The sequence below is a fragment of the Pteronotus mesoamericanus genome, unplaced genomic scaffold (assembly GCF_021234165.1).
Source record: "Pteronotus mesoamericanus isolate MK-2021 breed Mesoamerican mustached bat unplaced genomic scaffold, CSHL_Meso_final scaffold_85, whole genome shotgun sequence".
Lineage (NCBI taxonomy): Eukaryota > Metazoa > Chordata > Mammalia > Chiroptera > Mormoopidae > Pteronotus > Pteronotus mesoamericanus.
Window position 1 is genome coordinate 72,527,602 of NW_026555329.1, and position 15,940 is coordinate 72,543,541.

Below are 15,940 nucleotides of genomic sequence, written 5' to 3' on the forward strand. Positions count from 1 at the left end.
CAGGTAATAGTTTCTCAAAAGGGCAATGAAAACAACAACAACAACAACAACAACAACAACAAATAGACCTACCAGGATATTTTTATTATGGTTGGCAAATACCATAGAACAAACTTTATGAAAAGTCATCTGGTTTCTTGAAAAACCAATGAAGGGCTAACCAGTCTCCCAAACTGCCAGCTGTTTTGCAGAAGGGTAGCTCCACCAGGTAACACATTCCAACGTGTTCACCCCGGGGGCTAAGCGTCTCTCTCTTTGGCACTCAACCCCATTATCAGCAACGATATTTTTATTGTTTAAAGTAAAAATGCACAACTTCTGGCAGGGGGGCGGGGGATGGAGATTTGAACACAGTGCGCTCTCAAACCCCTACTGAAATGGCCAAAATACTAACAGGGCTCAACGGAAGGGGCCCTGTTCTCATGCCTGAATCTCCGTGGAACTTCTGTAGACAGAATGCTGTCTGGTCCAGATGAAAGGAAGGCAGAGAAGACCAACGTAGAACCTTGCTTCCCAAGAAAGCAGGCTCAGGGGAGGTTCTCTCCCTGAACCCCACTTCCATCAGCTACTTTGGAATGTCGAAAGCTGAGTGTAGCTCAGGCCATGGGTCAGAAAGCGAGTGCGTTCTGGGTTAAATGCCTTTTGCTGCAGCTTATCAATAGCACTCAGAGCTGCTCTGCTGGGAAGGCCCCAGGGACGGGCCATGTCACAGCAGATGAGAGCCCTGCACGCCTCTCCCCTGTGCTCTGGGAAGGGCCTACGGAAGCCAGTCCGGGCCACACTTACGGTTCCTTTCCCCACTCCCCTTGTGTTAATGGATTCCTATCCCAACCAGATCCAGGAATGCCATTTATATTAGAGAACTAGTGTACACGATCTCAATGTCCAGTCATCCAGGGTTATTTCAGGGGATGGCAGCGTCAGGGAAGGGGCTGGCCCCTTCTTGCCTGCCCTCCGGTGACTTGAAGAATGTTAACACCTGCCACGAGCCCACCCCCTCAAAACCTACAGAGAATATCAGTTCTGCAGAAGCAGGTGGCTGAAAAACTGAAGTGCGAATTCGGTCATGCAAATCGATACCAGGCCTAGAAAGATTCAGGTATGAACTAAGGAAATTTTAGGGGTTTTTTTCCCCACTCCTAAATTTCTGATCACAGTTAGGCCTCATTAGCATGGTTAAAAGGTGCAAACTTCCTGTTACAAGATAAATCAGTCCTGGAGATAAAATATACAACATGATGACTGCGGTTAACAATACTATGTTGCATATATGGAAGTTTCTAAGGCAGATCTTAAAAATTCTCATCATTAGGGGGAAAAAATTGTAACTATGTAAGGAAATGGACATTCACTGGACTTAACTGTGGTGACCATTTTGCAATATACACAAATATTGAACCATTGTGTTGTACACCTGTGTTACATGTCAATTAGATCCCAATAAAACTGGAGATGATTGATTAATTAATTAAACCATTAGGTCACACTGGAGAGGCTTTACTCTATCCTTTTTTTTTTTTCTTTATTGATTCTAGAGAGAGGGGAAGGGAGGGAGAGAAACATCGATGAGAGAGAGAAACACTGACTGGTTGCCTCCTGCACGTGCCCCAACCAGGGACTGAACCCGCAACGTGGGCATGTGCCAGGACCGGGAATAGAACTGGCAACCTTTAGGTCTGCAAGACAATGCCCAATGAACTGAGCCACACCAGCGAGGCAGAGCTCCTCAATTTTTTTTCTTCCAGTTTAGAATTCAGCAAGGGTTTTCTTCCCATGTTTCCCTGAAATTACTGGAGTAGAAACACAGAGGACAGTGACCCTCACATCTGCTAGGTGGTGGCCATGGGGTCGGCACGGGGATAGGCAGCACTTTATTTACACCACGCCATTCATCCGCTATCACAGCCTTGTGAAATCGTCTCAGAAAGGTACCTGGAGCAGAGAGTGCCAGACCATATTGTCAACCCAGAGTCATCCATTCCCCCGTTCACTCAGCAAGTATTTTATTGGATACATATGATGTGCGTGGCACTGTTCTGGGAGCTTCCCAACACACGTGCCTTTGGAGGGCTTCCAGCGGAGGCTAGGGCCAACGGAGCCCCTGGCTGCAATCAGCCTCCTCCATTCCTTCAGAGCACAAGGCGGACCCTGCCGTCATTGTCCACGAGTGCCAGGCCGACAGGGCTGGGAAAGCACTGGACAAATCATCTGTCAGGGCTAAGAAGGGCGACGAAGCCGGCGCTGATCCCAAAAGGCCTGCCTTTAGCACCGCTCTCCTCCGGTGGGTGAGCCATCAGCCAATCACAGGACATTCAGAACTCCACTACAGAAACAGGAAGGGTCTGAGTAAGAGAGCTAAAAACTCACTCGGTTCAAGCCACTCAGCCAAACGGCCACTTCTCAGCTGGGCCTGGCTTACTTTCAGTTTCCTCCTATATGTCTGTATTTAAATCAAAAGCAAACACTGGTTTCAACCCACCTCATGTTTCTATTGTGTAAACACAGCTGAAAAACCAAATGGCTTTCTCGCTACTACTTTTCTGTCTCTCTTCCTCACCACACACAAACGAACGTGCATAAGTTGCCGGCGTCGCTGGGCACCTTCGCTTAGAACACCATGTCCCAGAGCCCGAGGCCGGCAGGTCTGTCCCCATCTGGGTTTGGTTGTGGCCTCCTCATGCTCCTCAGCCCACAGCCCAAGGCTTCCCAGCTGTTTCCAAATGTAGGTCACGGCTGCAGGAGAGCCCTGGAAAGAAAACTTGCAAATCCAGAGCAGAACCAGAAAAACAACTTCTGGCTGGGCCTCAGAAATGAATACCATCTGAGGGCAGGAAGTTAAAAGTCCTCACTATGAAGCTGGGCTTCAGGTTCTTGGGTTACAAAAAATAGGGTATTCCCCCCACTCAACCCCACCCCTTTCCAAGGGACAGTGTCTAGCCTAAGCCATTTGTAAATGGAAAGGCAGGGTAGTTTACACCAGATTTCAACTTTTTAATTGTATTCTACTGAAATCTATAGGTCTGTTCCTAAATTGTTTTAAGTGACTTCATTAAAACAGAACACAGAGCGTCCTACACACACACACCCCCACATACACTGACATACATATAAGTTTAAGGGTCTTGTGGGCCAATTTGGCTTCTTGAAGGACTACAAAAGGAAGCTTGTCTGTGACTAATTTTAAAAAGCAAAGTTAAAATCAAAAGCTGCCCCAGGTAAACCCAGCTTACGGATCCACAGTCCCAAAGTCCCTAACGGCACGTGGATGGTGGGGTAGGCTGTGCGCGGTGGGGCGAGAACAAGGGGCGCACGGGAACTCTTTGCATGTGCTGCTCGACTTTGCTGTGAACCTAACACTGTTCTAAACAACGAAGTCTATTTTTCTTCAAGTTTGTAATATAGTGCTTCAACCCCGCAAGACATTTTGTCACTGAAATAATGTGATAAAAACCAATCTGATTCCCCGTCAGCCAAGTGGTGCACAAACCCGGCACCACAGCCGAACTGCCTTCCGGGCGAGGCTGCTTCCGCCTGGGCTGTGGGGAAGCAGAAGCCCCCTTCCTTCCCACCCACCTCTTTCCCTCCGGGCTGCAGAGCTGTTCTTCCCATGCCTGTCCCTGACCTCCCTGGGTGACAGCAGACCTGAGATAAAAGCAACGCCCCAGATACAAGGCAGCAGCGAGCAAAGGTGGCGGCCAGCCCCCAGCACGCAGGGAAGGCTGCAAGGCATGGGGACAGAGGCCCCTTTGTGGGCCCGGAAAGCCAGACCCTGCCAGGAGCTACACACTTTCTTTGAAGCTGCACCATTTACTTCAACGTTCCCTCCCCTGGATAGCCCTCCGACTCGTATCCTTATTACAAAACTATTTGTCCTCACCTGCCCCTTTTATTATGTCTCAGGAAAACAGAGCGAGTCAGTTTTGTTTTCCTGTCTTGAGGCCGTTTGAAGATTGTTCATGTCTCTGTGACCAAAGCCACGTTTGGCAACTGGTGGATCCACCTGATGCTTTCACAGTGGAAAGAGTCAGAAGAAATGCGGAGAGGAAAAGTCTCAGACAAAATAGTCATTTGCTGCATCCCACCGCTCTTTTATAGGTGTGCGTCCGGAGATTACTCCTTTGCATAACCCAAAGCCTGTGAACCATAAATGACACATGCACGAAGTCCTCCTCACTGATCAGAAGGACAGAGGGATAGACGCACTCAGTCTGGAGAGAAGAAAGAAGAAAGGACCTTCATAAAACTGCACAGGCACCCGTGATGGTTCCCAAGAGCAACCCGGAGGGCTGATGTTACCCTCGAACAGGAGAAAAACAAAGGGAGAGGCAGCGTGCACCTGTTATCCACCAGGCACGTTTCTCAGTCCCTGCCCTCCCGCAGCTTCTACTCTCTCCTGGAAGCAAGGCCTCCAGGGCCTAGGCACAGCGTCACGCCGCACACCCATGGGCACAGACCACAGGGAGGCCGCTGTGGCCGGACCCAGGTGCTGCCCCGCGCGCGTGCGCACACAGTGCTTGCAGTGCTTAGCGGTGAAGTGCACAGTCAGCCCTTGATCTCGACTGCTCTGCAGCAGTGCTTCCAGCTTTGGATCCTGTGATAGGGCTGCTACAGATTTTCTCCACATTTCCCTGCCGTTTCTTTCTGAGCTCCATCTGCAGATTCTTCTTCCCCTGCTAACCCTTCAAGTGCCCCCCGGGGCTCCGTCCTCAGCCTTTCGGGGCACTGCTCACGCTCAGCCTACCACTCTCAGGACTATCTTAATGAGGTACTAGCTTCGCTCATGCTGCCCTAGGCTTGGAGCACCCAAACCTCCATCCTCCGTCCGGACGTTTCTCCAAAACTCCAGACCCAAGCTTCCACACGCCCTTGAGGTATCTGAAGGCTCCGAAAACACATCAGAATTGCCATGTCCAAAGTTGAACTCATTATCTTCCCCACCAAACTCGTTTCTCCTCCAAATATCCCCTAGCTAGGCCAATGGCAGCACCATCAACGGCAGCCCCGTTACCAAGTCAGAAAACAGGAAGTTTCCCATGTCCCTCTATCATGCCCCTGAGTCACCGAGTCTCCAAGTCTAGCTCCTAAGCCTTTCTTGTGTTCATGTGCTCCTCCCTGTCTGGTTCCAGCCTTCATGGTATCTTCTGCTACTTCAGAGATGAAACAGCCAGCAGATTATCTTGTTGCCATTAATTCTCCCCTCTAATCCATCCTCCATAACCACTAGGGCCTCTTTTCTAAAACACATACCTTCTGCTGGCCCTCTCTTGTTAAAAGCCTCCCACCCTTCTGCCCACAAAAGGATATCCAAATGGTTACAAAGCAAGCAAACCTTTACAATCTCGTCTTATCTTCCAACACTCCCCACAAAGCACCCTGCTCTCTAACCACATGAAATTACTTGGTATTTCCAGAATCAACTACGATGTTTTACACATTCCTCCTCAGGATCTGCTGCTCCCACTTGCTGGAGAACTCCTATGTATAGCAGGACCCACTGCAACTATCTCCTCCTTTGCAAAGTATTCCCCAACTCTTCATCTCCTTCAGAGTTGTTATCCCATTCTCTGTGCTCCAGAAATACTTTGAATACAGCTCTAAAGTGAAATGTACACCAGGCATTTAATGATTGTAATTGAATGACTTGTTTACACATCTTCCTGCCCACTCTACTGGGAGAGCCGCGAGGTCAAGAACGCATATCCTCCTGCCTTGAACACGTATGGGTTTAGAAAAGCAGTTCATTAAGTTTCTCAAATTGGAGGAAAGGCCAGCTATGGGAGATGCTTCCCCAGGATGCCCAGGGAGGAAGTGAGAAGAAGGAAGGAGTTAAAGGTTGAAGCTTTAACACACTGATTTGTAAACATGGGTTTAAATTTCTGTTTAACACAATTGGCCAGTAAAAAGCACCTTCATCACAAAGCCTTATTTCCTCCAAGTTTTCTGAAAACATTGCCCTATCAGTTTGAATCCTGCAGGCTCTTTCTCAGCCAAAAGGAATTTCCCTTTAAACAAAAACTATTCAGACACTTCCAAGATATGAAATGTTAAAAACCAGGATTTTCCACTCAGACAACTAGGAAACTGTTTGTGGACCTTTCCCCCCGCCCCCCCCCCCCCCCCCCCAGACTCCTCTTATTTGCCAAGAAGTCTGAAGAGGGAATTTTTTTTTCCTGATGTTAAAAATATGTTTCCTACCTCCATGCCTCTCTGTTTTTCCATTCTTTATTTTGTCTGGGTTTTACTGAAGCAGGGTTTTAAGTCAGAAGACAGAAGTGACAAAATGCCAAACTACACCTGACGATTAATTGAGCTGCCCCCATGAAAGAGGCAATCAATCCACTGAATTGTGTTGTTTTCAGTCGCCTGTTTTCTTTAAAGAGAAAAGGCTTTCCAGGGTAGGAGCGTGATACTCAGCCAGGAAGTGTGGGGTGAAAAGGGACCTTTGGGACAAATGCTACACTTCACAGATGCAGACACGGAGACCAAGGACGGGAACTCGTCTGTACGAGAAACGAGCTCACACATCAAAATGCTTTATGCGCCAAAGGAAAACTCTCTTCCAAGAGCCACTAACAAGCAGCAGGCACAGAAATGTGGGTGGCTGAGAGTAATCCATCTCCATTCTTAAAAAAGAAAAAAAAAATTGAAAGTCATGTCAGTAAATTTTAGATAAATAAATTCCTCCAGAATAGAGCGATTCAAAAGCAAACAATTAGATGGGAGGCAGTTGTAACCGAGCTTGGCAGCGGTTAACACACCAGAGGAATAGACGGTCCATGAGCTAAGAAGTTATGTCTGACTTTCACGTTGACCTTCCGCAGTCCCAGGGAAAAAATCAGACGTGCCCCTGGAGAACAGCAAATGGGTTTCCCCAGCCAAAGAATAAGCACAAGCCCAGACAAAACACTGCCAGCACCTGGTGGATGGCATTGACTCTAGAAACAGCTGTCTCGATCAGGACCCGTGCGCTGCTCCCAGGGTTACACTGCAGGGGAGCTGAGTCAGTAGACATCCCCTGAGATAAATGGGGTACACTGATAAGGAGGACCAAAGGGCACCAGAGCTCTTCGAAGCCTGTAGAATGCATTGTGAAGTTCCAAGGGTTACCCAGCCAGCCCGGTTCTGCCGCTAATGAGGGCCCAGAAAAATCCTGGGTCATACTCCAAAGATCTCCCACTGTCTGTCAACTGACAAATAACAGGTATAAAAATCTGACACCGTCTGTATTGAAGTTGACAGAGGAGCCCAGGGCTGCATACAGAAAGATGGGAAGGCCAATCACCAAATGCTCACATTTTAATAAGTGGTAAGGAAGCCCGGGAAGGAGGAAAAACTAAACCCATGAGAGCGAGTTACCAGAATGAGTTACAAGGTAACCTGACGCTCAGCATTGCCGAAGAGTTCCATGAGGCCCAGCAGGCAAGGGTAGAGGAAAGACTGGAGTTAGCAGTTAGGGAGAGGCCAGAAGACCTGGGGCAGCAGAAGGAACCAGAAAACGCAGATGCAGGAGCAAGTAGAAAGTGAGGAAATGAAGGCGGGAGCTTTGACCACTGGTTGGAGCAAGGGTGGCAGTAAACAAGAGAGAGAAAACGAGCGAGAATGAGTAATAGCATCTGGCAAATATGTGTTCAAGGCCAGGACCCGTGTTTAGAGCAGAAGGTAGAAGCTGGGGCGGAGAGAAAATGAAGATACACTAGAGAGTGACTATGGGCACCCGTGTTCCGGGAGGACATCAGGCCCCCGAGGTCCCAGACAGAAGGCACCCGAGTTCTCGGACAGGGTAGAAGGCATGTCTACTATGAGGCAGGCAGTGACAGGTGAAGAAACTAAGACCCGAAGAGGTGAAGTCATTTGTTCAAGGTCAAATCTGCTTGGCTCGAAAACCCACCCCTTCCACAATGCTGCCTTCAACTCTGCTCTAGTGGCAACTTGGGACTGCAATCTAAGCCCCCCATCCCCACGTGGTTCTCTTAACCAAACACGGAAAAATACTGACATGGAATTACCCAAGTCGCTTTATACTAAAATGTCAGATTTGCAGAAGCATTTACAAGAATGTGGAGTTCAGCCCTGACCAGTGTGGCTCAGTTGGTTGGGCACAGTCTCGCAAAGTGAAAGGTCCCCAGTTCAATTCCTGATCAGGGCGCATATGAAAGACAACCAATCAATGTTTCTCTCTCACATCGATGTTTCTCTCCCTCCCTTCCTCTCCCTCTGAAAATAAATAATTAAATCTTTAAAAAGTAATAAAAAAGAATGCAGAGTGTAAAAACTACATTAATAAAAAAGGCCAGTGAGCTTATTCATTCTCCAAGGCTGCCTCACTCTACTTAAAGTGCATCATCTACTTAAAGTGTATCTCTGAGCATCCTGCGCTTGGTTTAGCACTGTGGGAACACAGAAAAGACAAAGTCATGTCTCCTGTCCTAGAAGAGCTTGTGTTCCTGCTGAGCAAACTCTTTATTGCTCTGGCTTTCAAATCCTCCACAGATAAAACGGGTCATCACCTCCTATGTACCTCATGGATAACCTTGACAATGCCATTCCGGGAAAACCAGAGGTCACTTGGAGCTTCATTTGAAAGAGTCTGAGAGCATGTGGTGAGCAGGGAGATGGAGGAATAGGCTCAACGTCAACACAAAGACTGTGGGTCTCATCCTTTCCTTTCAATTCTAACTCTACAGAGGTAGGGAATGTAGATCCTACTCCCTACTTCATAAAATCATTCACAGACACACTGCAGCCATCAGCTCTTGTGTCGTACCAGCTGCCGGGCCAAAGCCCAGGCTATCTTCCCAAGACAGTCAGCAGGCAGGTCAGAGCCATGCCTGCACTAGGAAGTTCGAGCTGCAAATAGGCACACCCATATCAATATTTGACTAGCCATATGCAACTGGGAGAACAGCTTCTTTGAAAAAGGGCATTCCCCTTTCCACCTACTGATGTGAGCTCATGTGAAGCTGGAACAAAACAAGTTATCCTTGTCTTGCATGGTGAGAATGAGCACGAGCACAGGCTTAGCTGGTTACCTTCAGCCCTGAGAGTTGACCCTGATGCCAAGTTCAGATAGCATTGTTAATTCTAGATTTCCAAGTTTGTAAGCTGGGACACAGCGACGCTCCCTCTGTGATAACCTTTGCATGCATTTCAGAGACTCTTGCCGTCTCAACAGCCTTCCTTCACTAGGCACTATCAGCACAGCTAAATAATGTCCTTAGAGCATTGCCAGTGGCACGGTATTTGGTTTAGTCTTTTGCTCCCAAGGCTGATAGTAGAATTTAAAATATTTTCTATTTGCTAGTCCATCTTTGTCATCAAAAGAGGCATTGGTTGAACAAACATATCTTTTAGTTAAGTAAAGGACTACCAACTCAGACTGCTTCACTAACAGTCATTACAAATGATCACGCTGAGTGAGCCTCCAGTGGCTCCTCTATCCCTATCCCTGAGTGACTAATCTAAGCCAGTCATGTAAATCCCTTTCCAGCCACTGATTTAGAAGTGGTCATGTGACCTAATCCTTGCCAATGAAGCTCAAAGAGAAATCAGCTGGGGGGTTCCTGAAACGTTTCTTCCATCCTAAGGAGGAACATGAGGAAGATACAACCTCTCTTCTTCTGGATAGTGTCATTTGAATTGAACACCGGTCACTCATATAGGTACGAGTTGCCTTCAGGTTGCCCCAACCTAAAGATGAAATCTGCATATAGATGGATGGAAACTGGGCCCAAGATAACATGGAGGAGTTGCTGAATCAGCCAAACAAGCAGCTATACTTCTAGGCCTCTTGCAACATGACATAATAATTTACTTATTATATAGGCAATCTGAATCAGTTTTCAGTTACTTGCAGCTGCAAGCATTGTCATATAATTCAATTATTAATCTAGTTGCACTGCCTTGTTTCTCCTGCAAGCACAACTTTTCACAGAATATTTTCATTCAAGGATCAAGAAGGAAGGCGAGTACAATACTCATCTTTCAGGGCTGTGCCCAAGTCCACCCTCCCCCAACTCTTGTAAACACCATAAGAACAATTTCAGAGACAGTAATATAACAGGTTAACGGTTTTTCACCAAGCCAATAAAAATCCTTTAGATCGTAGATAAGCAACACACGTGCAAAGCTAGCTTATCAATAATGCCCACATGCATGGATGGAAAGGTAGAGGGGTAGTAAAGGCTTCCCCGACAATTCCACAAATTCCGCCCCCCCCTCGATTATCTATTGCCCTGAATTCTCCACATAGAGATTCACCCGATAGTGTAAGCTTATCAAATCTTTCCTGAAAGCAAAACTGAAGAGGAAAAATTGGAAAGAGAGCATTGTTACAGTGACTATGGGGGAGAGGGGGAGTCCAAGAAACAAAGGAAACACAAAAAGAGTGAACGGGAAACACGCTGAAATGAGGGCCTTGAAGACAAATTACACTTCACAGCTTTGTCTCCCATTGGAAATCATTCCCTTTATTCAGTTTGTGGAGATCACGTGACCAGAGGCAATGATACTCTCAAGCCACAGGGACCCAGGTTCCCCCCAGAACCTGGCCAGAGGCCAACGACAGGAGGCAAACAACAAACCATGAGCTTCAGTGTCTGTCCCCCCGGAGCCCTGGGCCAGCCAGGAGGAACGGGAAACCGCACGCCTGTGAGATTAGCCACCTCCACTCTGGCAACCAGTAACCGATGTGGAAGCCAGACGGCCTCACATCCGGACCCCAGGCAGGCTGAACATCCCCTCAACTCCCCGCCTGTCACTGTCTGGGATCAGTCGTTTCACTTCTAGACCCAGCTGGATGCACAAGTTCAGTAGCATAACCCTTAAATCATCTGAGAAAGAACTGGATTTATAGGGATTTTGCGCGTAAAACAAGCAGAACTTTCGTTATTTTTGCAAAGATTTGGTATTGGTAGCTCCTGTTGTATACTTTAAAAAATAAAATAAATTCATTGCAAGAATTGACAGAAATTCCTGTTTTCCAGATTGCTAAACTGAGATATAAGAAAGTTACCAAAAGTAAAATAAAATAAGAAAAGCACCAAGATCACAAAGTTTATCAAACACAAACCCACTGTTAATCCTCCACCCCGCCCCTCCCTACCAAGCACACCCGCTGGCTTCTCGGTTCTTCGCCCAAGGCCTCCACCCACCCCTCCCCAGTGGCGAACGGTGCTGAGCGCAGGGAGTGGTGTTGAGCATTAATAGCAAAGCAGATCCCCCTCTGCCCTCAAGGAAACTCAGGCTAAAATTATCTCTAGTCCGGTTTTACACAGTGCCTTTCAATTGTCATTTTTCATTCTCTAAATACATTCAGGAGGTAAAAATCTGAATAGTACAAAGGGATAGAGTGTAAATAACTCCTCCCTCCCTCCCTCCCTCTCTTGACTTCTTGACCCCCAAGTCACTTTCATAAAAATACTGACTTAAAATAATATTTCATCATCTGCATAGGAACTATTTTTTCAGCTTCAAGAGGGAGCCCAAAGCTCTAATAATTCAGGATCTAACAAGCAAGCCCATATTCACTCTCCTCTGCGCTTCATTATTTTGTAGACCTTGAGCCTTTGTCTTTCTGGACCAAGAAGTCTTCTTCGTAACTCAGCAAATGAGAAAATCGTCGCTCCTGATGGCTCCCAGAAGGCCGCTGAGAGACCTTAAAATCCCAGCCTCAGGCAACTTAAACCTTCTGTGCTTTTAAAATCAGGTAGGTGACAGGTTTGCTAAAACAGGGCATTAGCAACCATGCAAGCAGAAACTAAGTCCCTATTGAGAGCAAATAGAGTGATCATGCTAGGAAGGCCTGGTGCCTGCCATCCTCAGTTAAACATTAGCTGCCTTCAGGCTCCGCAGGTCCTGACAGCCCAGTCATCTTCTCCCATCCTGACTCTGTTCTTTCTGTTTAACTCTGGATCCTTCATTCACACAGGCTGGTGAGCAAGAACTCGGGCTTTGAAGGCAGGCAGCCTTGCATACGAAGTTCTGGCTCTGTCAACAATTAGCTGTGGGACCTTTCACCAAGTCACTTAAGCTCCTTAAGCCTCAGTTTTCTTAATTGTAGAATAAAAATAATAAAAATGACTCTTTCAGTGGGTCATTAGGAGGGTTCAATGGTATAATTTTTGAAAAGCACTAAATACAATGCCTTTCAGCAGGACCAACTACATGACCCGTGGGACTCGATGCAAAATGGAAAGTTGGAGCCCCCTGTCCAGAAACGATTACGGATTGCAAGACGATGACCGATGACCGTAGAGCATCAGACGAAGGCCTGTGGGCTGCGCAGGTGGCAGGCTTGTGAGGCCAGCCCTCCCTTTCAGATGGTAAGTGCTCAATAGATGGTAGCTATTATCTATTTGACCGCTTTCCTAATTTACCCTGCACCTTCCCCTCCCTGCAGGCTCTTCCGTCTTTATATAATGCCCAACCCACTCAACTGGGAAAGTTTTAGGGGTTCATTCCAAACACAGGCACTGTGCCTCAGAAGTCACCCACACTTACAGAGAATAATTGACTACACTGACAGGAATCTAAAACAGAAAATGCTGTTACCGTAGGCTCATGATAGACCCGTTCCCAGCTTAGGCTTTTCATCCTGTTCAGCTAATACTCTCCCCTCCTTCAAGCCTTTGTTCAGATCCGCTTTCTCTCTGAGGCTTATTCTGATTACTCAACTCAATATCCTATTTTGCCCTTTCTCCATCTCCCTCACCTTGTTTTACTTTTACTTTTTCAATAGCACTTACATTGCCTAACATACTATTTTACTGATGTTTGTCATTTGCTTATCTTCCCCTACACACACACACACACACACACACATTAAAATGTAAGCTTCTTAAAGTCAAGAATTTTTGTCTGCTTTTATTCACTTGGGTATCACAACTGTTTAGAACAGTGTTTGGCACTTAGCAGACATTCAATAACTATTAATTAAAAGAACAAAATCAAATCTTTGAATGACTGTATAATCGAGCCATACTTTTTCTACCTGGAGGTCAGTCCATCGCACATTATGGCCAAATGGCAATAATAACCAGCTCTGCAACTGGACACCCTACAGAGTTCAAGAAACAGATGGGGAAGTTATCTATTTTCAAATCTCTGCCAAACTCCTTTTAGTTTAGAAGGAATACAATCCAGGTGTCTATGCTACTAAACCTAATACCTCTTTCAACACTAATTCATATGCGCACTTTGTTGGCAATGACTTGAGGCAATCGTCAGGGGTCTTTTATATGAGTGAAATCCCCAGGAGAGAAACGCATCCCTAGGTGGTGAACATAAAGTCACTGAAAAAAAAAACAAAAGCAGAAGAAAAATCATCACACATCACTGCTTCATTACAATGACATAGAAAAACCGAGCCCTTAATACCAAAAGGAAGGTAAGACCTCTGTTTCTGAGACAGCGGCAGGAAGATGTTAAGAGCCAGTCTGAGCCGTTCTGCCTGGGATGGATGTTAGAGTCGCAGTTAGCATCTCAACCCCTGGCCTGTGACCTCGCAAATGCAAGCCACAGAACCCAAGAAAGGAAATGTGGACACCTGTGCATACTTCATCCCACCAGTTCGAAGACAAGCCCAATGCTGTGACATTGGAGGTGCTGGATGAGACATCTTTCCATGTATTTAAGAACAAAAGAAAAGAGCCGTCCTCCCCAAATGGTTCAAGTGCAGTCCGTGTCAGGAGGAACATCTGGGGCATCCAATTATCAGAAGCTTTCTGAGGGTCAACATGCTCTAAGTTCCGCACTAAAGATAAGGAAGCACATCTGGCCCCTCCATCGAAATTCGGCCCACGCGGTCTGTGGGACAGGCTCCCTGAGCAGAGCCTGGCAGATCACGCTCCACATCTGGCTTGTACCCCAGCACGAACTACCATTCCCCCTCAGCCCTGCACTCTGCATTTTTTTAAACAAGCCATTCTCGGCCACCACAAACGCTTTGGTGGGAATCGCAGGGAGGCCCTCACCCCTTTTCCCAAAATAACGTCAGACAGAGGCAAAGGCCAAAGAGGTGGAGCCTGCAGGCCATTTTGCAAAAGTTTCAAATATCCTGGCACTGACCCCATTAAAAGAGTCATGAAGGGGAAACAGCCAAGCCTCTCGTTTTCTCATTAGTGTTGTTCTCTCCCTCCCTCTCTCTCTCTCTCATACACACACCCCTATGCATTTATTAAAAAAAAGAAACAAAGCTCTTCAGTCATTAATCAGCACTGGCTGCTGAAAATAAAATTTCATTTTGCATAGTTAATACCAAAAAAAACTGAAATTGAAAACTTTCAAAGAAATGTCTGTGCTCTGTGGCCACTTAATCCCCAAAGGGGTCTCTGAGGCATTGGACTGAAGGAGGAACTGGTGAGCTGTCCCACCTTCTCCAAAGACTTTCTGAAATACACGGCTGCCTCAGATTTTCCATACTCCTCTGCTGATCTTTCCTCTGAAGAGGGAGGAAGCAGATTTCTTGGCTGTGCAGTTAAAGGAGCCAAATAAAGCAATTTTCCTCCTCATTCGATGGGGCCTCTCTCTCTCTCTCTCTCTCTCTCACACACACACACACACACACACACACACACACACACACGAGTGTACCTGTTGCAATATTAATATGAAAGTAAAGGAAAAAGAGAATATGACAGCGAAGGAAAGAAAATGCTGCTTTATTATGTTTAGATTTTAAAAACCTTCCCACAAAAATCTAACTGAAACAGAGGCATATTATTCTCAAAATACCTTACCCTTCTCCCACTTTACAGTACTGATAGCGATAGGAAATGATATTGCAAAGGTGAAAAAGCCTTGGGGGAAAAAGTAAAAATTACCAAAGCAATACAGTGTCATAAACTATTGCTGAAAGTTAAAAAGAGCCAGCTGCGCACCTTTATTCAGATAGGAAAACCACGCCTCTCCCCCAGAACTCTTCATTCCGGGCATGCCTCTTCCCAAATACTTCCATCCCAGTTCCCTTTCCCCAGCTGTTCCTCTGATGACAGCACTCCCCCTATCAAGCCGCCCTCTCCGCCCCGTCGCCGTGTCCTCACCGTGTGATACATGAGAGCCTCGGTGTCCCCGGGCTCTGACAGCTCGCTCAGCTTGCGGTCCCACTGCAGGACGCTCTGCTCCCCGCTCTCGGGCACCTCCATGGTGGTCCGAGGCGCGATGGGCCTAGGATGCTGAGCGCAGAAGGGGAGCGTGCAGAACCGCCTCGGAGGGCGAGATCCGGCTCCGCGCGTGTGTGTGCGCGTGTGTGCGTGTAGCTTATGCACTTAGGAAGGAAAACGTTCGCTCCCCTGCCTGAGAGAGGACTGCCAAGGGCTCCCCGTCCGGTGTCCTCGGAGATCCGAAAATCCCCGGGGGAGACAGGCTGTCGAGGAATCGGGCGAAGGCTGACGGGGTTAAAGGAGGGTATGCATCCAAAAAGAAGATAGGAGAACAGCTCTCATCCCAAGAAAATGCCTTCTCGTTAAGCCCACTTTCCACTACCGTTCCAGACACAAACTTTGAGACTCCCCAGAGCGCCTCAGCTCGTCTCTAGGACCCACCTACGACTCCACCTCCCTCCAAGGAGTGGCCAATCGGATACTCACCTCGCCCACTCCAGCCAATCACAAGTCTTTCCTTCCGTCCGTCCCGCCCCCAAAGTCTGGGGTCTAGGCCCAGGCTTTGGAATGTGGGCGGGAGGTGCTTTGACGTCATCGGGAAACTCCTCCAGCCCGACCTCAGGCAGCCGCCGCTGTCTGCGGCAGCGGACCAATGGAATGCTTGAGTTCGGGAGTGACAGCCTGGTGTGGAGGCCAATGAAAATCAGGTGCCTAGGAGGGGCAGCCAATCGAATAACGACAAGAATACATTTTTTTTTTAAAGGAGGGAGGGTGAGCTCAGTGTTCTCGCGGAGACTCCGCAGAAATTAGCACGCGTCTGGAGGAAAAGGGAGTTGGTGTGC

The 15,940-nt window shown here is 47.3% G+C and overlaps 1 protein-coding gene across 1 annotated transcript in view; it reads right to left on the reverse strand.

The window, feature by feature from the left end:
• CREB3L2 (cAMP responsive element binding protein 3 like 2) overlaps window positions 1–15,520 on the reverse strand; it is a 104,752-nt gene extending 89,232 nt beyond the window's left edge. Inside the window, exon 1 of the mRNA XM_054563881.1 lies at window positions 15,039–15,520. Within this exon, the coding sequence (XP_054419856.1) occupies window positions 15,039–15,140 (102 nt within the window). The 5' untranslated portion in view covers window positions 15,141–15,520. The remainder of the gene's footprint in view (window positions 1–15,038) is intronic.
• Window positions 15,521–15,940: the final 420 nt, after the last annotated feature.